This window comes from Prionailurus bengalensis, chromosome D2, assembly GCF_016509475.1.
Source record: "Prionailurus bengalensis isolate Pbe53 chromosome D2, Fcat_Pben_1.1_paternal_pri, whole genome shotgun sequence".
NCBI lineage: Eukaryota > Metazoa > Chordata > Mammalia > Carnivora > Felidae > Prionailurus > Prionailurus bengalensis.
The window spans coordinates 26,995,335-27,020,596 of NC_057351.1; the positions used below are offsets into that span (position 1 = coordinate 26,995,335).

A 25,262-nucleotide genomic window follows, 5' to 3' on the forward strand; every position below is an offset into this window, starting at 1 on the left:
CAGATTTTTAGACACCAACTTCTTTAATCAATGGAATGATACTAAATCTCAATTTGAGTAAAGAATTTGAATAAGAAAAAAGGTGACACTGTTCAGTACACTACTTCATGATAAATAGAAATACAGCATAGTGACCTTAGCATGTAAAAATCCAAAAGGACAGGGTGCCTGGGTGGCTCAGTTGGTTGAGCATCCGACTTTGGCTCAGGTCATGATCTCACAGTTGGTGAGTTTGCCACAGTTCATGAGTTTGATCCCCACATTAGGTTTGCTGCTGTCAGCACGGAATCTGCTTCAGATCCTCTGTTCCCCTCTCTCTTGACCCCTCTCTCTCTTTTTCTCTCTCTCCCTCTCTCTCTCAAAAATAAATAAAAATTTTTAAAAATCCCAAAAGGAGTAAGTAATCTGTCCTTTAGATGGTCGGTCAGCAGAAGGTTTTGTATCATTAAATCAAAAGGACTAAGTGTAAAGAAAACTTCATGGAAATAAAGGAAGTTGAGTTCATCTTGAAAAACTTTAGAAGGGGCGCCTGGGTGGCGCAGTTGGTTAAGCGTCCGGCTTCAGCCAGGTCACGATCTCGCGGTATGTGAGTTCGAGCCCCGCATCAGGCTCTGGGCTGATGGCTCAGAGCCTGGAGCCTGTTTCTGATTCTGTGTCTCCCTCTCTCTCTGCCCCTTCCCCGTTCATGCTCTGTCTCTCTCTGTCCCAAAAATAAATAAACGTTGAAAAAAAAATTAAAAAAAATAAAAGAAAAGAAAAGAAAAACTTTTGTATTGGAGGGAATAAAAAAGACAAAAGGTTGACAATTCAGATGTGGAAAAGATCACAAACACAGCCTCGGGGATAGCCCTAATGATCAGGAACACAAGAATCATTTCCACAAATAAAAAACAGGTTTTTGGATTTGTATGCTTCATAGAGCCAGGAACAAGGGGGCACTGTAAAGGACTTTAGCAAAAAAAGGCAGAGCAATTAATGTTTATGCTAGCAGGAACTAGGTAGTAGAGAGCCACTGAATATTTCAGAGTAGTGACCTAGCAATTTACAGTAAGATTTATCTGGCACAAGTAGGTACAAGCATTGGAAGAAAGAGCAAGAAAGAAATTAATGAAATCCCCTAGGGTCAAAATATTGAGGAACTAGTATAGATTTGAGGCAAGGTGTCTTACCAAAGGAAGGTTCTCTTCATGCTCTCTCATATACCTGTACCAGCCATTGTGTGATGTTCTGTAAACAGAACACTAAATGAGACTAAAACCATGTTCCCTGCACTAATGAGGTTTAGTGAGGTTTAATGAGTGGAGAAGAAAAGCCATTATGTAAGAAATTATGCATGAACAATGAATGTCATGATATGGGAATCTCCATGTGTTACATTCAGATTCAGGCCTGAATATTGGAAGGAAACTACACTTAGATTTGTATTAGTGAAGTCTAGGTTAATCTGGAATTGTAATGATGAGCAGGTATTTATTGGCAAAGAGAAGGAGGATGGGGAGTTGAGGGAATTGTATGCCTCAGAGAGAGATGTGAGGGAGAGCCTGGTGCTTATAGGAAGGAAGACTTCCATATACAGGGAGGGGTGGGAGAGAAAGTGTGAAATATGAGGCGGGGAGCAGAACCTGGTTCTCTTACATAGGGCATTAAAGGACCAGATTTCATGCTAAGGGCAAGGGGAGACACTGACACCTTGAAGGGGTTTTACGCGTGGTGATAGATGACAGATTTAGCGCTTTAGAAATATGATCTCAAGTTCAAGTGAGAGAATGGAAGTTTACTAAAGGCAGGAGACAATTTAGGAGCCCTCTAAAGAAAATCTAGGACCTAAACTAAGATAGTGACCCAGATGGCGTTAACATTATCCTCAGCTTGACTAAATTTTAGACAGGCTTCTTTCCAACTCTAGGCATCTGACCTCCCTTTTTTTAATGGCAATTACAAAACTTGTAATTGTAAATTCTTTCTTTGCATCTTTAAGATGCAAGTAAATATTTCTAAATGCTTCTCAACAGCTTTACAAACAAGGAATGTCTTTCTCAAAAACCAGGGAGTTATCCCTTTGAAATGCAATTGTCAAGGAAGATAGAGCCTCTACCTCCCAGGCTCTGTGGGAGGGCGGCTACCTAACTTTAGAGGGCAACTTGCTCCAAGGTGTATAAGTACCTGCTGTCATGAAGACAGAAAAAAAATTCACTTTTCCTTTGGGTAAAGCCAATTAGCAAAAATGAATGGACTACAATCTCTGTTACCCCATCTCTGAAAAACTTTCAGCTCTTTGTTCTAGGAGAGTTGAATTCAGACAAAGTTCTGGTCTCTCTCCCCTACTGCAATAGCCTTGAATAAAGTCTTCCCTTCCTGTTCAATTTTTCCCCGTGTGAAATTTTCTTTGAAGGTAGTGATAGTAGAGGTAGTTAAAAAACAGACAAGTTCTGAAAATGTTTAGAAGATAGTAAAGCTTGAATGTGGTGTATGACTAGTGTGGAAGGGAGTAAAAAAAATATATTCCCAGGTTCAGATGTGTTAGACCCAAAGTACAGAAGTGTTATAAGGGGTATAGGAGTTAAAGGAGATTCGTGGGATAAGGTGATGCATTCAGGCTTGGGAACAGTGAGTGCCACAAGAGCCTATAAGCCAGGAGAGGAGAGGAAACCACAGGCCTGCAATGTAAGTAGCCAGAGCTCATGAGATAGGATGTGGCTACATTCACTTACCTATGTAAGACATTTGAAATCTTGGGACTCTATGAGAGTGTTCAGGAAAACTGGGAAGAATTGGAGGACTAGAGGGCTTAGATCAGAACTTCAGTGAACCCTAATGTTTGCAAAGTGGATAGAGGAAGAAGAAACCATGAAGCACTGAGAATCGTTACCCAGAGAGACGGGAAAGCAGAGTTACTGCCAAGTACACAATAGAAATTAAAGAAGCCAATGAAGAGAAAACGCACTGCCTAGTGTAGTGCTGCTTGAATAATGTAATTTCATCCAGGCTTATGCAAGTTGTGTTTTTCATAGTAACCTAAACCAAATTATATCATGAAAAAGGTAATGAGGTCGTGTCTTACCGTAGTTTGTATGTTAATTTACTATAAGCTTGAGTTATTGAGAGTGTATTCTGAAAATAAATGGAGCCTATTAAAATGCTTCCAATTTTTAAAATAAACCACCCATTCATAGGAATTTTTCTATTGTTATGATGGAGAATATTCAGCTTGCTGCATTTTAAAAAAGCAGCAAGGAGGACATTCTCCTAATCACCAACATGAAGTTAGAGTGTACATGGCTATTTTTTTTACCCCAAGAAACATCTTCTATATTTTAAAATTTGATATGCTCCAACTCATTTGCTGCATTGACGTTTTGAGGCTGTGTCCAGTAACCTAGGCAACTGTTCTTATTTCTGTCCTAATTTTCTTCTATGTATAGAACTTATATAGAATCAATGTTCTCAAAGATATTCTTTAAGACAGAGCAGATTTATAAGTTATATGCTTTTAAGGGAATATAACATTCAAAATATGACAAATCTTAATCAAAGACTACATGTTATGCTGTCTTTATTTTTGGGTCAACAGTAAATATGATGAATAATCTATCTTCAAAAAGGTGGTATAATTTTTTGCTGAAATATGCTCTGACTACAATTGAAATTATAAATCTTTAAGAGTTTTGTTTTTAATGTTATGGTCACTAAACTGAATTTCAGCACTTAGAGACGACAGCTTCAAGTACTTGCAAATAAAAATCTGGCTTTGATGGGATGCCTGGATGGCTCAGCTGGTTGAGCATACGACTTCGGCTCAGGTCACTATCTCACAGTTCATGAGTTTGAGTCCCGCATCAGAGCTCGCTTGAGATCCTCTGCCCCCTGTCTCTCTGCCCTGCCTCACTTGTGCGCTGTCTCTCTCTCTCTCTCTCTCTCCCTCTGTCTCTCTCTCTTTCTCTCTCAAAAACAAATATACATTAAAAAAGAAAACCTGGCTTTGGTCAGTAATGTTAAATGAGTTCCCTTTTTCACTCTTCATCTACAAGACAGTATGATCAAAGTTTAAATTGTGCGAGACAGAACAAAATCTTTTATTTTTTTGAGACCTATTGGCTTTCGAGCTGTATAGGCAGAGGAAAGAATCACTAGGACATATGTTCTAAGGAATGGAGAAATAAACGGCAATTTTATTTCATTTTTTAATTTAATTCCAGTATAGTTAACATACAGTGTTATATTAGTTTCAGTTGTACAATAGAGTGACTGAACAATTCTCTCCATTATTCAGTGCCATCAAGATAAGTGTACTCTCAATCCCCTTTCACCTATTTCACTCCCCTATGATAACCATCAGTTTGTTCTCTATAGTTAAGAGACTGTTTTCTGGTTTTTATCTTTTTTAATTTTGTTCATTTGCTTTGTTTCTTAAATTCCATATATGAGTGAAATCATATGATATTTGTCTTTCTCTGACCAACTTATTTCACTTAGCCTTACACTCTTTGGATCTATCCATGTCGTTGCAAATGGCAACATTTCACTCAATAAAAGGCAGTTTTAAGTGACTCCTTGCAAAACTGATTTTAACGTGCATCCTATAAATATCAGGATGAATTTTCTTTTTCTTTTGTTTTTGCCTACGTACCACAAACTTTGGAAATTAAGCCTTATATAATTTGATGAAGATAAATGAGGACTGTGAGAGAGAGAAGAAACAACAGATAACCACAGTACCAAAATTCCACAAAGAAAAGAACAAAACAAAACAAAACAAAACCTCACAATGCAGGGCCAGCCATTCAATAATGAACAAAATAAGAACTTGACAATTATTGGGTCAAATTCTCTGCTTTATCCTACTATCAAGAGTTGTGTTTTGTTTTTTTTTGTTTGTTTGTTTTGTTTTTTGGGTTTTTTTTTTTTTGTGATCGCTATTTCAGTTGTACATGAGGTATGTGAATTAGATGTACATGAAAGTGCCAGCATCATTAAAAATCACATTAATGCCATGTTCCTTCTAACCTGAAAAAGCAGTTTCTGATAAGTCCTTCTCCTGAGGAAAAAAACTCCTTCAAAGGACTTTGGTAATAGAATTTCCAGCATGTCAAAATGTTTCACACCACAAAACCAAGAAACCAAAGGAGTCTCATACTAGAAGACTGAGACTTGCCTTGATGAAGCTTCTTGAGCTACTCAAAAGGAAGCCAAAGCATAATACTACCACACAAATCTACATTTATCATGAAATTCATTTTTTTTTTAGAAAAATCACAATGTATTGAGCACTTCCTATGTGCCAGGAACTGAACTGAAATTTTTCATATACCTAGTTTAAATGTTCAAGAAACACAAGAAAATAGATACTATTATCTAGATAGTATTATCTAGATAACAGATACTATTATCACAATTTTACATTTGAGAAAACAGTTAGAAATGTAAATAATGTGTTCAGTGTCATATGGATAGTAATGGGTAGAACCAGATTTGAATCAAGGCTTATATAACTCCCAAGTTCATACATCTGTACATTATAAGGCAATGCTAGTGGAGATCAGCCAGTTGCTCACCCATTCCACTCGCAAAACTCTCTTGCAATCTGTTCTACTAAATCTCTCTAAAACCACAGTTGTCCTTCAGGTAGGCATGGGAAACATATTTTTAGCCATCACCCTGCTGACACTATTTATTTCCTGGGAGCCCCTTGCTACTGCTGCCCCTACTGCAGACAGTAAATGAGAGGGAGGGTGGAAATCTAGAAATCAAAATACTCCCTGGATTGAAATATCACAGAGGCCATTGTGATAAAGAGACTGAGGTTTCTGGATTCTGTGCTTGGAGACCTAGGATTGTTGTCGTACAAGGTCTGACACTGTCTGACTCTATCTGATTAATACTCCATTTCTTCAAGGTGAAGTGATCCACCAGGGAGACTGTCAAGCCACCAGGGATGACTGTCCAGACATCACCATGTAGTTTCCAAATGGTAATCAACAAAATGATTTGGTTATTAATGGAAGATTGTAATGTTGAGACATTTTGAAACTTGTGAGACTTAAGCAGATTTGATACTTAGGTTTATAGTCTTCAGTTTCAAAAGTCATTTTTCTAGTAGAGGACTTATGATATCAACTCCATTATACTGGCTGTAACAATAGGAGGGCAATGAGATCTTATGGGATGGTAAGATTCTACCCAAATTTGTTGGGCTGTACTGGAAAGAGAGTGGTTTGTGCCAGAAGACCTGGGATTTGGTTCCAGTTGACATGATTTGCACAAACTATTGAACTTCTTTGAGTTAAATTCCCTAATTAGTAAAATCAAGGAGAAAAAAAAAACAGGGCTTTTGTGAAATAAGACACCAACTGGGAAACATTCTGTAAGCTGTAAATGTTAAATGATAACTGGCACTCTTGTTTAAATAGAAATGATGAGTTAGCATGTATTTAGTATAATCTTTTAGAAAGCTTTTAGGACTTAGCAAAAAGTCATCTTATCAGTAAGTTTGGGAATTTGATGATCTTAACAGGAGTCTATTTTCATGTCTCTTTCAAATTAGAGTTTTTAAGATAACAGATTTCTATTTCATACTTGGTAAGAACATGAACAGAATAAACAATTAGAGCTTTAAAGAATGTTCTATAAATCTACAGCAAAATCACACTCTATATCACTGTGGAATGCCTGATTACTGGATATAATCACAGTATTGGTCCAGTGAGTATCCGTGTTTAATAATTAAGATAATCACTAATTTCCACTTCTGTTCCTCTGCTACTTCATAAGGCATGCACTATTGGTCTTTTAGTATTTCACTCTCATTGACCATGGACTCTAAATCATTATTTGTTGGTTATACACCTTTACAATGCCCAGTGGCATTTGCCACTGATGACAACAATAACAGATGATATTGAGCCACAACTACTGGCAGTGAAGTGCAGAGAGGAAAATGATAATAAATAACTGTCATTCCATTACTAAAAAGTGCCTGAAATTTGTTCTACTCCGTGTTCTATACAGCAGAGTCTGCATTATTCAAGAATCAAAAAAGCATTTACTCTTTAATAAGAGCAGCCAGCAAAAAGGGACCCAAATGCATGTCTGATTCAGTGACCAGAAATTCCTCATGAAGCATGGCATGTATTCAAAAAATTCTCAACAGAGTCCACTTCAAAATTTTATGGTATCTTCCCAAATTGGATGGTATCAGGGAAATGTGTCAAAAGATATACTCAGTCCAACGGATACAGACTTCAGGAATGCTGGATAGAATACAGAGATAGAGTATCAAATGTGTATGAGATTGAGCATAGAAATATATTCCAAGCACAGAGACACAACTATGGAGAATATGGAGCCTGTTGGGGATGCAAGATGCCTAAGAGAGCTCATAAAACATGGGTAAACGTGATCATTTTGGTCAGGTGGTTTGGGTGAGGGACAGTTTAAGCTGGCCTGCCATGAATGCAAAATCTGTAGTAATGAACTCACAAGACAGATATCCAATAAAAGGTTGTTATTTGAGTTAAATTGTCTGTACTATACCTAATTACTCTTTAAATTTAAAAGAAAATTTGTATCCTTCCTCCATTTCTCAGATGACTGCAGCACCTTTTACTCTCTTCTCTTCCATTCCATTGATGATGAATCAAGTTTAATGGGGTGGTGGTGGTTTGTTGCATGTTAATAAAAGATTCATCCCACTAACTCTGTATTTTAAGTAAATTGATATGTGGTAATCACTAAAGTTCTTAATCAGAAAACATAATCCACTTACTAGACAAGTTATATAAAGCTGTGCCTCAGTGATCTTATTAGTAAAACTGGGATAATGTATCAATATATCAAAGTTAATGTGATATTTAGTTTATATACTGTGACTATCTTTTCTCGTTTTCTCCCAAAAGCAGAGTCTAAGAATGGAAGGTAGCTTATTCTGGGATGAAATCTTGGGGAACAGAACTGGGAACCTGGGAAGGATGGATATGGAAAACAAGGAGAGCAATTCCAAAGATATATTATCAAGCTGGTCACCATGGTACTGGTGGGGCTTGATCTCCCTCTGAATCCTTTGAGTGCCTATGGAAAATGCAAAATAGTCCATCCAAGGAATATAAGAGTATTCACCAAGGTTACTCTGTGGAGTGTTAATGCTTCACACAAGATTGTGCATGTATTAGAATATCTGAATAGCTTCCTGAGGGATTCCACACAGCAATTTCAGAGAAGCCTCAAGGCAGGAAGTGAATAAAATCTAAGATATTCACATTTTATACAGAGAGATTTACTAGAGCAGAGAGTGGTCAGGTTGAATATAACATTGTTCCCAGTAGATGTGATGGGAAGGGATCGATCTTGCCACTAGGTAGTAGTGAGGGTGTTGCCCAGGGGCATTCCAAATGAACTGGCCTGTCAGGGAAATGTGCACAGTGGAACACAAATCCAGAATGCAGAGAAGTTTGGGGATGATTTCTACAAGGTTAGAAGCAGTGCCTTCTATGAAAGATTCTTAAGATCCAGGACCATGGAGATCATCAACTTCTTAACCTACTATAATCATGTGGCTATCTAGCTGGCCTGTAACCCCAGTGAAGAACAAAAATACAAATCAAATAGTAGTAATAAGAAGCTTAATTTCTTGGCATATAATTATAAAGTTTATAAAACACTTTCATATGCATCACCTTCTTTGAGGTTATTATCTTTGAGGTTATGCTGTGAGAAGGTAAGATATTATTCTTCTCATTTTTCAGATGAAGTACTTTGAAGTTTCTAAATTTTAAGGTCTTAACCAAGGCTTCATTGTATACATGTGATGATACAGAATGAGAAACATGGCATGTTTATCCTAATCCCAGCATCCTAAAAGTTACCTTTATTTTAACAAAATTTCCTATCAATTACTCTGTATGTCCTGACAACTACCCTCCACCTATAGTGGCTCAGCAGCAGCCTAAGTGATTCACTCACTTACTTGAAAGCATGAGCAAACTAAACTATCAGCAAAATTTATTCCCAATCCCATTGCCATTTGTAAAAACTGATCTCTTTCCAAAGATGCCTACTAGATTTGAAGAAAACTTCTTTTAGATGCCGGGTGCCCCCAGGTAGTTCCCAGCATGAACTGGTTTCTAGAGGGCTGGGAAGTAATCCAAATAATCAGCAAGGAATGGAAACTCAAGAAAACCAACATTTCTAAGAAAGCACAGGTGTCATGACTAATATATATCAGTTCTAAGTAATCTGAATATTTGAAAACATGGAACTTTTGGGGAGCCTGGGTGGCTCAGTCAGTTGAGCATCCGACTTCAGCTGTAGTCGTGTCTCACAGTTCATGAATTTGAGCCCCACATTGGGCTCTGCCCTGACAGCTCAGAGCCTGGAGCCTGCTTTAGATTCTGTGTCTCCCTCTCTCTCTGCTCCTCTCCTGCTGGTACTCTCTCTCTCTCTCCCTCTCAAAAATAAATAAATAAACTTAAAAAAGACATGCAACTTTCTTAAATTTATCTTTTTCTATCCACCTCCAAATGTAATGTCACTGAATTTAGCTAATTAATAATAGTAATAATGCTGATGATAATTATACTATCACTACTATAGCTACAAATAATAACTAATGATTATTGAGAACTTACTATGAGCTAAGCCATGTGTTAAGGGCTCTACTAGTTAATTTAGTTATTTACACAATAATCCACATATAGAGAGTACTAGCACTATCCTCACTTTATAAATCAGCGAACCAAGTTAGAGAAAGGCTGAGTTTCCCAGGTAACACAGTAAGGGAGTGGCTAATTCAGATGCGTTGCAGGACAATCTAAGCTGCTATACTATACTGCCTGGCTTTTAGACCCATGTTCCGCAGGCTGGTCTGCAGTTACAAATGATCATTGGCTAGGAAACCAAACTTTCACAGGTTCCCAAGCACTGGGTGCAAGTAAAGTGAGATACAATACCTCAGAGTAATTCAGAAGTTGTTTAGCATTGTTGGAGGTGTGTGTGTGTGTGTGTGTGTGTGTGTGTCTGTGTCTGTGTGTGTGTGTTGAGGGTAAGGGGAGAAGAGGGCAAGGCAAAAAGGAAGAAAAGTACAGGGGTAGTTTCTCAGTTTTTTCCCCAAGAATATAACTTCTTGGTTTTTCTTTTCTATCTAAATAAATGTGTGCACATTTGAATTCTATATTCCCATGACTGCTATAAACATCAAAAGTGGCATGGGGTGATTTACTACATGATCAGAAATGGTCTCCCTGTGGGCTTTCAAGGTAAAGGAAATAATTCCTCTCATGCTGTGGCCCATGGATTCCAAGGCTCTTCTTCCTGTGCTTTGCAAAACCAGCCCCAGAGCCAGGAGTCCCACCTGTGAGCGCCTACATGATTGACAAGAAGAGGGCACAGCATATAGCTGTCCTCTCAGGGAGGTGACTTACCCGGTCAGTTTTCCCTTCAGTCTGAATGCTGGTGTGACTGCGCACCTCATGTTCTTCTTCCAAGTCAGAAACATCCTCCAGTTCCTCTGGGGTCTATAAAAAGAAAGCAAAGCATTGCTGGTGAGAATGCAAAATGGAAAACAGAGTGACCATACCTCAAAAAGTAAGCACAGAGGTACCAATATGACCCTGCAATTCTACTCCTAGAAAAGAAATGAGAATAGGGGCGCCTGGGTGGCGCAGTCGGTTAAGCGTCCGACTTCAGCCAGGTCACGATCTCACGTTCCGTGAGTTCGAGCCCCGCGTCAGGCTCTGGGCTGATGGCTCAGAGCCTGGAGCCTGTTTCCGATTCTGTGTCTCCCTCTCTCTCTGCCCCTCCCCCGTTCATGCTCTGTCTCTCTCTGTCCCAAAAATAAATAAACGTTGAAAAAAAATTTTTTTAAATAAAAGAAAATAAATGAAAATAAATACATGTCCACACAAAAACTTGTTAAAAAAAAAACTGTTCATAACAGCACCAATCATAGTAGCCAAAAAGTGGAAACAACTCAAATACAAATCTAGTGAGGAATAGATAAACACAATTCTATACAATAAAATATGATTTGGCTATAAAAAGGAATAGGATACTGAGACAGGCTGCAACATAGGTGAATCTTAAAGATATTATGGTAAGTGAAAGGAGTCAGTCATAAAAGACCACATGTTTGCAAGCAAACTGGTGCAGCCACTCTGGAAAACAGTGTGGAGGTTCCTCAAAAAATTAAAAATAGATCTACCCTATGACCCAGCAGCAGCACTGCTAGGAATTTACCCAAGGGATACAGGAGTACTGATGCATAGGGGCACTTGTACCCCAATGTTTATAGCAGCACTCTCAACAATAGCCAAATTATGGAAAGAGCCTAAATGTCCATCAACTGATGAATGGATAAAGAAATTGTGGTTTATATACACAATGGAATACTACATGGTAATGAGAAAGAATGAAATATGGCCTTTTGTAAAAATGTGGATGGAACTGGAGAGTGTTATGCTAAGTGAAATAAATCATACAGAGAAAGACAGATACCATATGCTTTCACTCTTATGTGGATCCTGAGAAACTTAACAGAAGACCATGGGGAGGGGAAGGAAAAAAAAAAAGAGAGGGAGGGAGCCACACCATAAGAGACTCTTAAAAACTGAGAATATACTGAGGGTTGATGGGGGGGTGAGAGGGAGGGGAAAGTGAGTGGGTGATGGGCATTGAGGAGGGCACCTGTTGGGATGGGGACTGGGTGTTGTATGGAAACCAATTTGACAATAAATTTCCTATTAAAAAATAAAAATAAAATAAAATAAAGATGAAAAAAAAAGACCACATGTTGATTCCATTTGTGTGAAATGTCTAGAATAGGCAAATCTACAGAGACAAAAGTTTGACTGGTAGTTCCTAAAGGAGGGGGTGAGGGAGGAGGGAGTGGGCAATGATTGCTCATGGGTATGCAGTCTTTCTTTGGGATGATCGCAATGTTCTGGAATTAGATAGTGGTAATGATTGGAAGACTGTGTGCATATACAAAAAAAAAAACAGGTACACACACTGAGTTTTAACTTCAAAAGGGTGAACCTTATTGTATATGAATTATATCCCAATAAATTTTGAAAGAAAAAGAAAGCAAAATAAGTAGAAGGAAGTTTTTCTCTCAGTCAATAGCTATTTGGCTAAACATTATGTGGTTATCACAAATCAAGATGCTTACATGTGATAAAGAAATGGAATATTTACAGTTAAAACAATATAACATTAAAATGCTGCCAAAAACTATCAATAAATTAAATTTTCTAGGAATTTAAATAATAAATATATTAACTGCAGTGTCTATCCTATAGAGCTAACCTACTTCCATTTCTTTTTTTCAATTTCAGCTTAAACGTCTTCTGACAGGGAGGTGTCTAGCTCAGGAAGACCTGGACTGGGTTGGGTCCTCTGCCAAGCTTTTGCTGACCCCTCCACTTCCACTGTCATGATGCTCCCCATACGTGATTGCAGCATTGTTTGTTGAAACAGGCAACCAGTTGTTGTTGCCTCTGTGAGGTAAGAAGTGGGTCTGCCCTGCCTATCGTTATATCACTACAATCAAGCACATCCATGCTTTTGAATGGATAAAGCAGAATTATCAGTGATAGCCAAAAAAGAGTGGGATACGAACAAAACAAAACATACCAATGGCAACAACAAACACTTGTCCTAACTGTACTTCCATATTTCAAACTGATCTTATTTGCATTATGTTATTTCTCCTAATTCCTGATTGTCTCTTCATCTTACTGGGGCAATAATTTAAAGATATCTGTTATTATTGCAAATACAAGTAAGAGTATTTAACTTGAATTAAGTTAATATTTGTTTTCCTTTAAATTATATATGAACCCTTTAATACAAAACCCTGGCGTGAAATTCAGAAATCAAACAGGTGTCATGAAAAATAACCAAAAGTGAAGTGAAAGATCTCTTCTACACACCTGGCTGTTAAAGATGGGGGAAGGACAGGGATTGCCTCCTCAGTCCAGCCTTGGTTTCCCTTCCACCTTCGTTTGCACACAGGCCCTTTGTTTATACTGAGGGCTGTGGAGGGTTTCCCTTCCCTTGGGACCACTCTAGAGATGAGAACTTGCAATAATTAGTTCACACTATAGAGTAAAGCTATCTATTTCCTACCACTAATGGCCTCAGATTCTTTCTCATCTCATGGATCTTTAACCAGCACTTTGTTTTCTAAGCCTTGCACTGAGCATCACCCAAAACTCTGCATGTACTGCAACTGACTACTATTAGATATTAATAGTCCCCCTCTTTCCAAGGCCTCTGATACGCTTGATTAACTGTTATGTATGTTTATCTCTATAGGCAGCCCTTCTTTTCTGCAACTACATGCAGCTATGATCACAGGCAACTTATTCTCTTTTCGTAGGTGTTAGTAACATTAGTTCACCTCTGTGGAACTTCTACACAATCGTGTGTTTCATTATTAGCCATTTTTGTGTATTTTTCCCACAGTATATTGAGAAAGAATCTTCGATTTCCCTTCTTGATACATCACCATCCCCTGAAACATCTGAATAAATTCAGTTATCAAATTCCTTTCCTTGGGTCCTATTGTTTTGCAATTGAAGGCTGTCTGGTGTCCTTACTGTGATCTGTTTCTTATAAATGCCCGCTGTTAATTACTTGGATTATACTTTACAATGAAGTGACATATAACCTCATTGATTCCAGTATTTTATTCAACTCAAAATAAAGTGACTTAACAGAAACTAAGAACTGCTGCTGTCAGAAGTCACAAGTACCATTTTTGTTGGTGATATTGCAGGAAGAGATAAACCTACCATTTACGCCCACATACTTCTGCGCTTGTGTTTTTGTTTTTGTTTTTTTTTTTGCTTGTTTGTTTTTGTCTTTAACACAGGACTATAGTCTTCTTGCAAAGCCACTACAACTGACCTCTTCTTTTCAGGAACAAGATCAGTGGGGGAGTGCTTAAAACACTTGCTGGCAGCATTTTGTTTTCCGTAAGGCAAGCAGTTGGCTGGTATTGCAAAAATAAAAAATCAAATATACAATGCTATAATCTAAATTAAGTGGAAGCTAAGAGAGAAATAAGAGCATTCTAATCCCTTTTGGAGTGATACATTAATTCTTTTAAGCCTCAAGACAAATAATAATAGCGTAAATATTTAAAAGGGAGGAGGAAGGCGGGGCGACCCTCTATTGTACACTCATCTGGCAACTCTGGAAGGTGCAAACATCTGGAAAGTGTGTGTGTGTGTGTGTGTGTGTGTGTGTGTATAAGTGAGACCAAACTACCTGAGAGCAGTGTTATGTAGTAGAAAGACCCAATAATGTTGAGTAATATAGACCTAAATTTGAATTCTGGCCCTCCAATTAGTGATTGTGGGACTTTGGGCATTTTGTGTACCATTTTAAACTTTGGTTTTCTCAGAACAAAGTTTTGGATAGTACTACCTAACTCTGAAATTTGTCGTGAGGTTCAAATCTACTAAGATGCTGTAAGGAAGAATTGCTTAGCCCACAGATAGCTAGAGTGCAGGAAAAGTTTGTTTCTTTCTTTTGTTGTTGTTGTTTTTTTCTCTTGTTTTTTTTCTCCTCTTTCTCCACTATTCCATTCCTTACCCAACCCTTTATATTTTTGGATAAAATGTTTGCATCAATTTGGTTACCTCCATTTTATTCCAAATTTGTTACTCTGTATTGATGTGATACTCTAGTTACATTCACCCCATTTTGAGTATATGATGTCTTGCACTAAACAGGGTTTAATATAATTCCACACACGTTGTTTTCTCCTAAATTCCAAGTAAAGCTCTCTTTCAACCTGATTTTACTCATATACAAGAATAAAATTATCCCTTAAGTCAGCCTGGCAATGATTCACTCTCACATAGATTCCCAGTGATGATGGAAACAACTTTCCCTCTCTAAGCTGAGCTGTCTCTAAACTAGACCAAGAGGAAGATACAGGTATCCTTTTTTTACTCGAAAGACTGTTAATAAACTTAGTCATTATTCATATATTTCTCATATTAGAATTCAGGAAACCTTTTTCATGTTTTTGTATTTTAACTCTTGCTTGTTGTGAAGCCTTTCTTAGGTAGCTCAAAATGATATGAAATTAGCCTAGTTTCCTCACTTGTAAAATGGCAAAAATATCACCTAATTCTTAGGGTTATTGTGAGGATAAAATAAGATGATGGACTGGAACATTATTCAGTGACTAGAAAGTACTGAAGTTTAATATTGTTTATTACTATAATAAATTATCATTAATTTTATTATAAGACCTCACTTTATGTGTAAGAGCCCAGAATCAAGTATAAAACTTGAAAATATTCAGGCTGAGGTTTTTACATAGAAACTGGAGCTGCAATCAACCACAGTGGCACATTAAACTTCAGAGTCAGAATAAATTTGTGGTTTTAATAAATATATATGTATATATATTTACTGAGATAGAAATGACTGCATTTATATGTCTTTTTTCCCAAGGAGCTTCATGCTCTCTACAGACTTTATCTCATTAATTCCTTCAGCATTTCTAGTGAGACGGTACGCAGGGTTATTACACATAAAAATTCACTTGCACAGACTTTATAAATGTTTAACATTAAAATATATGAAAAAAGAAATTTGTAGTCACTGAAAAGGAAAGGAAAAGAGAAACAAAAGAAGAGAAAGAAGGAAAGAAAGAAAAAAACAGGAGAAAAAGGATAGTCTAGGAACAGGAGTCATGCTTGACATTTTCCTCTCAAATTAAGGTCAAATTCTAAATCCTACAAGTGACTTAATCATAAATCATACTTCTCCGACTATCCATTGCTGGTTTACTACAATCAAATAACTGCCAGCACAGTGACAGGAGCAGTCTGACACTCGGGGAAGCTGTTAGGAAGGGCACTCCAGGCCGTCTTCCCAAGCAGGCAGTGGAAAGAGCATGCTCAGTCAGGTCCTGCTAGCTGAGCTGACAGCACAGGATGATTTGGGAATGTCAGTGTCAAAAATTCATTTTTATAAGAGAACTATGTATGTTCGTAATATAATTTCAAATGATAGAAACCTAAGAAATGCCTTTTGCTGAAAACACACACAGAAGCACTTTTTGTACTCTTCAAACATGGCCCACTCATCTGCTCATTCTACATCCCGGTCTTCGGCTCTTTGTAGCGACTGCTCTATTGCCTGGAATGGTCCTCCTAGACCTCTTACATGGCTGGATCATTCTCACCATAGGAGATCAGATGGCCTATCTTCAGTCTTATCCAGTCTGCCCTGGTCAGTCTATCTAAAAGGAACCCCTTTCCCTACTTCATTTGTTTTTTATATCACCTTGTAATTTTTCATTAGCTCTCTTTTCATGATCATAACCTGAAATTATATTTTTCTTTTGTTTTTTTTGAAAGGGAATGTGTTTTTTCTTGTCCCATTAGAACATAACTTTCATGAAAATAAGGATATTGTCTGTCTTGTTCACCACTCTGAGCACCTTGAAACAGCATATACTGTGTGCTCAATAAAAATATCTTAACTGAATAAAGAAATAAATGATTTAATGACTAATAAGCTTCGGTATCAATGTCAGAAGAATGTCATGGGACATTTTTAAGCTACAGAGTAATGTTTAATCCTTTTCCTTCTGCTTTCAATAAGTGTTGAGTTAATGATTCCTTGCTTAAGGGAAAGTTTGAGGCAAAGAATCCTGGATTTTGTATTTTAAAAATAAAGACTATGGAAATTAGAGATAATAGGTTTTGTACAGAGCTCAAGATTCTCAGATTTGGAATACTAGAATGAAATCTATGGGTCCCATTGAAAATTCAGTACAGATATAAAAAGACATCAGAGAAAACACAATTTTCTAAACTCAGACCAGAGTTTGAAGTCTTACGAAGGCCCATAAAGTATCATGGAAAGAGCAAGTAGTAAACCTGGAGGAGCTACATGGGCTACGACAATGGGTACTCACTGGTAACTAATTTTAGAAAATTGGAAGAAATTGGTAGGCCTTTCTGATGCGTTGATATAGTCTAAGTCTCTAGAAAAGAGTCTCCAAAACCTAGCACTGTAAGCATCTTGCTCTGAATAATTCTGGTTGCAAGAGACTATCTTGTATGTTCTTGTATGCTGTGGGATGTTTAGCACTATCCCTAGGCTCTACCCACTACATGCAATAGGACCCTCCCAAGTTGTAACAATCAAAAGTATCTCCAGACATTTCCAAATGTCCCCCAGTGGGGAGAGGGTAGGAATCATCCCTGTCTGAGAACTAGAGATCTAGAAGTTTGGTTCACCTGGCCCAACACAAGTGACAGAGGTAAAGGGAGGGCCCAATGACTATTTTTTAAATTTCCCATGAGCAAAGTTAAAACTATGTTAACTTAGACATTATAAAAATAAAAAAGGTTTTTTTTTTTTTTCTCGTACATCTGAGTTTGTAGACTGAAGTTCATACCCCATATAATACCATTATGGTTATCAGACAGAAGAGGGCACTGTTCACTCATTTTAGTCTTAACCAAACACCTGGAAGATTATATCAGAAGATTGATGACAATAAAATTACAAACTTGGTCACAGTGTTAATGCCTGCATTTAATAAGCTGTTTCCCTTCTGGGATACTTCTTTCAACTTTTATTAATAACGAAAAATTATTACCTAAATATATGCAGTGATAGTCCAAGTTTGTTTGATCAGTAATAAAGAGGTTAAAAAAATCAAAAGTCACCTCAACTAACATATTTGAATGTCTGTTTTTTATGCATAGAAACATAGGCTATTATGCTAGTTTTGGGGATCTTGAGACAAATAAAACATAATCCTTGCTCTCAGGAGAGATAAAGGGTAAGGATATTAAATGTAAATAAGAGATATTCCCTAGAGTTACGTGGTTTGAGACTGAGATTGAATGGTGAGACATAGAGAAATTTCCTTAGAAATGTCAGGCAGAAGAGGAGAATGAGTATAAAATACCTCAAGGTAACCTGGGAAGACATTTCTTGTATTATCAGAAAGCTGCTAGGGTTGTGTTATTGTGGTAGATTAATGAACTTGAAGTTAGGATACTTGGGTTTTCATTCTAACTTTGCCACCAATTAGTTGTATGTTGTTAGGAAAATCTCATAATTTTTCTAAGCTTCAATTTTCTCATCTTTAAAATAGGGGTGGAAAGTAAGTAAAATTTTATATTTTCTGTAACTTCTCCAAGTTTTAAGATTTTATGAGTTCATGCATAAACTGAAAACATAACATTAATCTGGATGAAATGTTTTCCAAGTACTAGGAAACTTCAATACTAGGAGATAATCTGGTAAGTCCATTGAGTTCTGTGAAACAAATTCACTCCAATTCATCATATCAATTAGAAATATGGTTCATCTCTGAATACATGTATCTCCTGACTCTCACAAGGAATACATGTATCTCCTGACTCTCCAATTCATCATATCAATTAGAAATATGGTTCACCTCTGAATACATGTATCTCCTGTCCTCTCACAAGGACTAGTATTATTATAACTGTAGTCCCCAACACAACGCTTGGCAAAAAGTAGGTGCACAATAAATATGGTTTTTAGTGAACTGATACAAGGAAGAAAGTAAATGGATAAGGAAATAAGGACAGATGTGAATAAAGACATATATTTCTATTTTCAAATGATCTATTAAAATCATTAGTGGTTTTTCTTCTTATAATCTTTCAAAAAATAATTCAAAACTTCCTCTAGGTACTATTATCATCCCTTTATGTTTCACAAGCCATTTCATTCTTCTTTTCCAGCACGCTAAGAATATAACACCATATAAATTATTCCATATGTTGAAACTAAGAAGCCTAGGTGAGTATTACATCTATTAAAGGCTACAACAATTGAAATGTAGTTTGACAAAGCTAAGTTGCAGAATATCATACACACACACACACACACACACACACACAAGAGAAAAGAATACATCTATAATGCATTAGACGATATAATTAAACATGTACTCAGATACAACAACTTGGGCAGATAAATCCTGAACATGTAGAATATTGCTGTCAGAGGAGACACAACTTTACTTGTTGATATACTTTTTACGAATTAAGTCTCTATTAGTTTGCTATTTAAAAATCTACCCAGGTCAGCAGACATCAAATAGTGGACCATGCAATGCCTTATGGTTGAGTCTGGATTATGATGATTATCATAAGAAGTGATCATTACAATCACTTAAGTTTATATAAATCCTGTCTAAGGACTCAAGTAATGATAGAATCACACAGGGTAATGCATATTTTAGCCTTAATCCTTCTTTCTATCAGGAAGCTTGTGACAGTCATTCCTCTGCTCCAAAGACACCAATGAGGCTAATAACTATAGAAAAGCACACAGGAAATCAGCAAGAGGGTCATAAATGAAAGTGGCATCGTCAATATCATGGTACTTATTCAACCACCAAATGAGTTGGTGATCCAGCTCTAATTCCCAGGACTCCATATCTAATTCATGAAAACTGTCATAAGAAGTATTCCAGCTTGACATTTAAATAAAGATATGAAAGACTAATGAAGCCATGAAGAATAGGGTTTGAATGAAAGTATATTTTTAGAAAGTTCAAATATGAGAAACATCCAGATTCAGATCAGGATCCTTGAGATTCTTCTTTTTGAGTACAGAAAGGTGAGGTAATCATTTTTAATCAAGGTCTTAATGTTATTCATTAACAACACTCTGCTGGGTTATTCGGCATTCCTTTTCTCATTCAGTCTTAACAATAAAGCTGAAGAGGCAAATGGTATCATTTTAATACCATAGCTGAGGAAACTGAGCCCTAGAGTTAACAAAACTCATTCAATATTGCACAGCTAATAAACAGCTACTTCAAGTAGGTCCAGTGCTTGTTTTATGAACCAGCTTGATAGTCACAGATACAGGGTAAATGTGGGAATTGAGTAGTTAAATTTTACAAGCCTAGAAAATAAGCTTCAAACAGCATGAATATACTGTTTTAGAACAAGGAAGGCCAGATATTTAGGGGTTTGATCAGCAGCACACCAGTAGACTGGTCCTTAATCTCCTCCTCTCCTTGCTGGATATAATCTCTAGACCTCAGTAAACTTGGCATCTGGAACAAATAGATGATTGAGTCTTTCTTCATTGCACCACTGCCACCTACCTTGAACCATATATTGTCTTTAGAGACCCAACTAAAAGAAATCCTGCTTATTTCTCAGGATGGCACCCTGGCTTTAAGTTATAGCAAACTTCAGATGAATTCAGTTTTGGTTCATAACATGAGCAAAAGTATATGCCAATGAAACTGAAAAACAAATATGCTCCTGCGTCATTCTTTTTTGTCTTCTTCTTTTTTTTTTTTTTTTTAAAGTTCTATATGAATTGAGCTATACTGATTACCGAAACTATTAAATGTGTTTTGGACAGAGCTGTGATTTTATATTCTCCTTCTAAAAATATGAACAGAGGAGTGCCTGGGTGGTTCAGTTGGTTGAGTGTCTGACTTTGGCTCAGGTCGTGATTTCACGGTCCATGAGTTTGAGTCCCGCATCGGGCTCTGTACTGACAGCTTACAGCCTGGAGCCTGCTTCGGATCTATGTCTCCCTTTCTCTCTGCCTCACCCCACTTGCTCTCTTTCCCCCTCTCTCTCTCTCAAAAATAAATAAACATTAAAAAAATCAAATTAGAGCAGAAAACCTAAAGCCAAGTATCTTGTCAAAGTTCTTACATTGAGGCAAAAATTGTGGTGGAGCATATTATAAAGATGGAGTATCTTATTTTAGGTCAAATGCTCCCTTTAATATCTTGTGGCCTTGAACAAGTACTTAACTTGATGAGAACTCAAGTTCTTCTGAAGTAAGTGAAAAAGATTGAACTAAACAATTTAGAAAATCCCATTCAATTCTATTGTTTACAAGTCTATTGCAGGGTTTTTTGTTTTTTTTTTTTTTTTTTTTACAATCAACATTGAGACAAAATGAATACTTAGAAAAAGGTTTGAAGTAGCAGGACACCCTTTTGAAGTGCTGCATACAATTTTAAATCACAAGATCCTTTTGAATTGTTAACCTCTCAGAAAGTTTGAAACAACTTTTTAAATTTGTTTTACTCAGGACTAATTGGACGATGGAAGGGCTCTTCATAGGTAGTGACTGACGATACCATGGAAAATTTCGGCAGCACAATTACTCTCACCGCTCTATAGATGGGAGGTATGCTGTTGTTTGGCACAGTGCAATAATAATAGCAAGAGTAGTGGGAGTGTTGGTAATGAGGGTCATGGCAGCAGTAATTGTGGTAGTAAGTAGCAGCCGCTACAGCAGATGACTAATAACACGCCCTGATCTTCACCTTTTGGGTAGTAACACTGCTACCATGGAGAGCGGACAGATTCTACTATGTTCAAGTGAGGAAAACCTCACCTTGCATCAAATTCTTTGCCACACAGATTCTATGTGAATTTGTGTCCTTAGTGTTAGAATAGCCAGCTGAAGAGAAGCCATCTAACTGAAAAGTTATTAATTCTTACAGATATTAAAATAAAAGTTTCAGAGAATATCTGATGGCAAAGAAAATGCACTTAATACACTTTTAACTGAATGTATACATGTATATATATGTTCTAATTATATAAAACATTGCATATATATGAAGGAGAGAGTTGTGTAGTATAGGTGTTTTTTTTTGTATGATTGATTTGTCATAAAATATATACAATAAACTACTACCCTTATCATCAGAGGGAAAAACAAGCAATGAGTGTTACAAGAAAATCTGCTTAAGGTTGAATGTGTCATTTCAAGGACATGTCAGTAATAATAAAAAAAAAAAGCAAGATTGCAAAGGTCACTGCAGGGGGAGCTGGCTTGTCACTTTGCAATAGGTCTATCAACTGGCATGATACTTGAGTTGATGTGGACACAGACAAAAGCTTTCAATAAGTGAGAGGAAAATTGAAGCATATGTCTTCATTACCCGAGGAAACACTACAAAGGACTGTGAGAGCAGATACGGAGAAATATCCCATACCTGGCCCCCATGCTATTTCCTCATATTACATGGTCCTCTTTGTAGCTCTGTGGATGTGTAAAAGCAGTGGTCTCATTATTGCACATATCACATTTTCAGCGTCCTGGAAACTGGTTTTACCAACTGTTCCCTAACAAAGATTTTGAGGGGAAAAAAGTTGTGGTTTGACTTCCCAATGGGGATATATATTTTTTAACCTACAGGAAATCTTTTACTTCCAGAAATTGTTAAGGCAGCCAGGTATAATATAAACGGTCCTAACCAAATTCATCTATCTAGATTTGCAAAGTAATCCCAGGCACAGTAATAAAGCAAAAAACTGCCTTCTGTGTTCCAGCCATGGGTATTATGTAAGGCTAAGAGGTCCAAACCTGACACTCTTATTTCACTGAACTAAAAAATGGAAAAATATGAAAGAAGTTCCACATTACTGAGGAGATGCGGTTCAATAAGACAGTAATTCAGATCTATATTAGAGTTTTGTACATATTATTCAGGGTTATTGGATTGAAGTTTGCTTTATGGGACGTAAGAATTCCCTACACTAGTAGAAAAAAGCAGCTTAAGTTGGCAGCTTATATATAAAATATAACACTAGAATGCAACAAAACAAATATTTGGACAACCCCTAAGGAAGAATTATATTCTCTATATAAAGGGATTTTTAAGTCCCCAAACTAAAAGGCCTATTTGTAGAAGCAAGTGGATACATCATTGTTGAAGATGTAGTTAGATCTAAGTGGCTGTGAAACCAGCTCATGGTAAATGCATCGTGCTGTTTCTACACAGACCTGTCCTTTTCAGTGGAATTAGGGTATGTGGTAGAGGCAAACCTCGTAGGGAAATTAGATTTTAAAAATGTACGTGCGTTCCTTAACACGTTAAACATATACATGCCATAAAATCCAGTCCCTGAACTCCTAGACATTTAACCAAAAGAAATGAAAACATATATTCACACAAAGACTTGCACACAAATCATCGTAACAGATAGTTTTGTAATAGCCAACTAATGGAAACAATTCAGATGTTCATCAACAGAGGGATGATATAACCTAGTATGTCATTCAATACAGTATTATTCAGTTACGAAAAGGAATGGATTATTGATAAAAGTAACAGCATTGAGGGATCTCAAAGTAATTACGCTTAGTGAAAGAACCCAAATAAGAGTATATACTGTGCAATCTATTTATACAACCTTATAGAAATCACAACTCAATCTACAGTAACAGAAACCAGATTGTTGGTCATTTGGGTATGGGGAAAGGAGTGATTAGATTACAGAGTGGCATGAGTAAGTTTTAGATTTTGATGTCATGTTTCTTATGGCTGTGGTGATAGCTTCAGGGCTATCTATGTTTGTCTATAAAACATAACAAATTGCATGATTTAATATACACAGTTTATTAAATTCAACTTTACATCCATAATGCTGTTAAAAATTTGCATTTACTTATTCGAATGCCTATCTAGATACATAAAACATCAAGTAAGAGTTGTTTGCTTAGCCCAAGACTATAATTATAAGTGGGACCGTGCAATGTGAAGTTATGTCATATGAGTACATGAAAGGCCATGTTCATGTTAAATCAATTAATATCTAACTTTTTTTTCTATTTACTAAGGTGTACTTCAATGCATAGTAAGGGACCACATATTGAATCAAAATGTTCAATTTCTGTTATCAATGTTAATTTTAGATGTTAAATTGTTATCAAAAATGAGCTTCAGTGCAGACATCTTATCCATGGGCCATCTCACCAGAGGTTCATAGAGATAAGAAGCATTGCATCTTTAGTAAGAATCATGCCAACTGTGGGCTTTTCTGTGTGGACATGAGTATGAAAAGACCACTGATAAGACTGACAAGATATTCTAGCAGCAATGTGATTTTTCTATTACTTAACTGGGTTTATAAAATACCAAAACAAGCTTTAAACTTGTTTTTTTTTTTTTTACTTCATTCAAGGCAATGGTTTTCAAAAAATTTGGTAGTAGAACCCCTCTCTCTCTTTTTTTAATGTTTACTTATTTTTGAGAGAGAGAGACAGAGAGAGAGAGAGAGAGACAGAGCATGAGCAGGGGAGGGGCAGAGAGAGAGGGAGACACAGAATCAAAAGCAGGCTCCAGGTTCTGAGCTGTCAGCACAGAGCCGGATGCGGGGCTCAAACTCACGAACTGTGAGATCACAACCTGAGCCGAAGTCAACACTTAACCATCCAGATGCCCCAGTAGAACCCCTTCCTTAAATGCAATTATAGAATACTAATGTTCATGACAATACAAAAAGTAATATATGACTATTCTGAGTAAGGCATAAAGTTATGAAGCAGAAGTGCATATGGGTGCATATGTGTATATGTATGTTTGTGTGTACATGGTATGAAGTCTGGATAGTCAGGCCTCTTTCCTGACCACCTTTAATTCTCACCAGGAAATAATTCTATTCATTCTGACCATCTAAAGGTCACAGCTTAGGTACCACTATGCTTTCACATTGGAGAGTTTAATCCTGCACATGTAAACAGAAGTTGGTCCGTGCTATTTCAGAAAGATAGCATCAAACTTGTTGTTAAATGTACAGAATTAAAGATAATTATACACTTAGACTGCCTCTTGTATACGGCTAATGTGACTGTGTTTAGTTCACTTTAAACTCTAACAGAGCAAAATAATAAAATAGCAATTACAAATGTTCGTTGCAATAAGTACAGAAAGCATCACTGTATTTTATCTGCTTTAATAATGTGTTGCTTTGTCTTTTTTCCAGGTAACTGCCCTTCCGTTACTGCTTCCTTCTGGATTTATCCAGAAGTAGTCTTAGAGGTCACCAGACCCAAACCATACATGCTGTTTTTTTTAAAAAAAAACACTCAGGCTGTCTTTAGGTGAACAAAATTAATTTGTCATCTATTTAAGACACTGAAGTTATATAATAAATAAAACTGACAGTAACATGTACTATATATAAACAAATGCTTCTTTTTTTCTACAGCCTGACCAAAAAAATCCTAAGAACTCTTTAGCTAAACTATTGTTTTCTTACTTTTCAACTCTCACTTTTTATTTTCGTCTTTGTACTTATTCAAAGTAATTTAGTATGGCAATCATTTCTTTTTCTAACACTGTTCTGTCTTAAAAATCCCTTTTCCCTGCAGATCTCACCCTCTATCCAGAAATCAGAAATATATGGTCTCTGGAATGGAGACATTGTTTTAAAATTAGTTTTATAATGAGGGAGACAATATACTTTGGGAACCAG

At 36.7% G+C, this 25,262-nt stretch overlaps 1 protein-coding gene across 2 annotated transcripts in view; it reads right to left on the bottom strand.

Annotated features, from left to right (window-relative positions):
* The window catches only part of CTNNA3 (catenin alpha 3), a 1,753,506-nt gene that overhangs the window by 197,263 nt on the left and 1,530,981 nt on the right, over positions 1-25,262 (bottom strand). For both annotated transcript variants that reach the window (XM_043596448.1, XM_043596447.1), the window contains exon 14: positions 10,413-10,505. In XM_043596448.1, the coding sequence (XP_043452383.1) occupies positions 10,413-10,505 (93 nt within the window). The remainder of the gene's footprint in view (positions 1-10,412; positions 10,506-25,262) is intronic.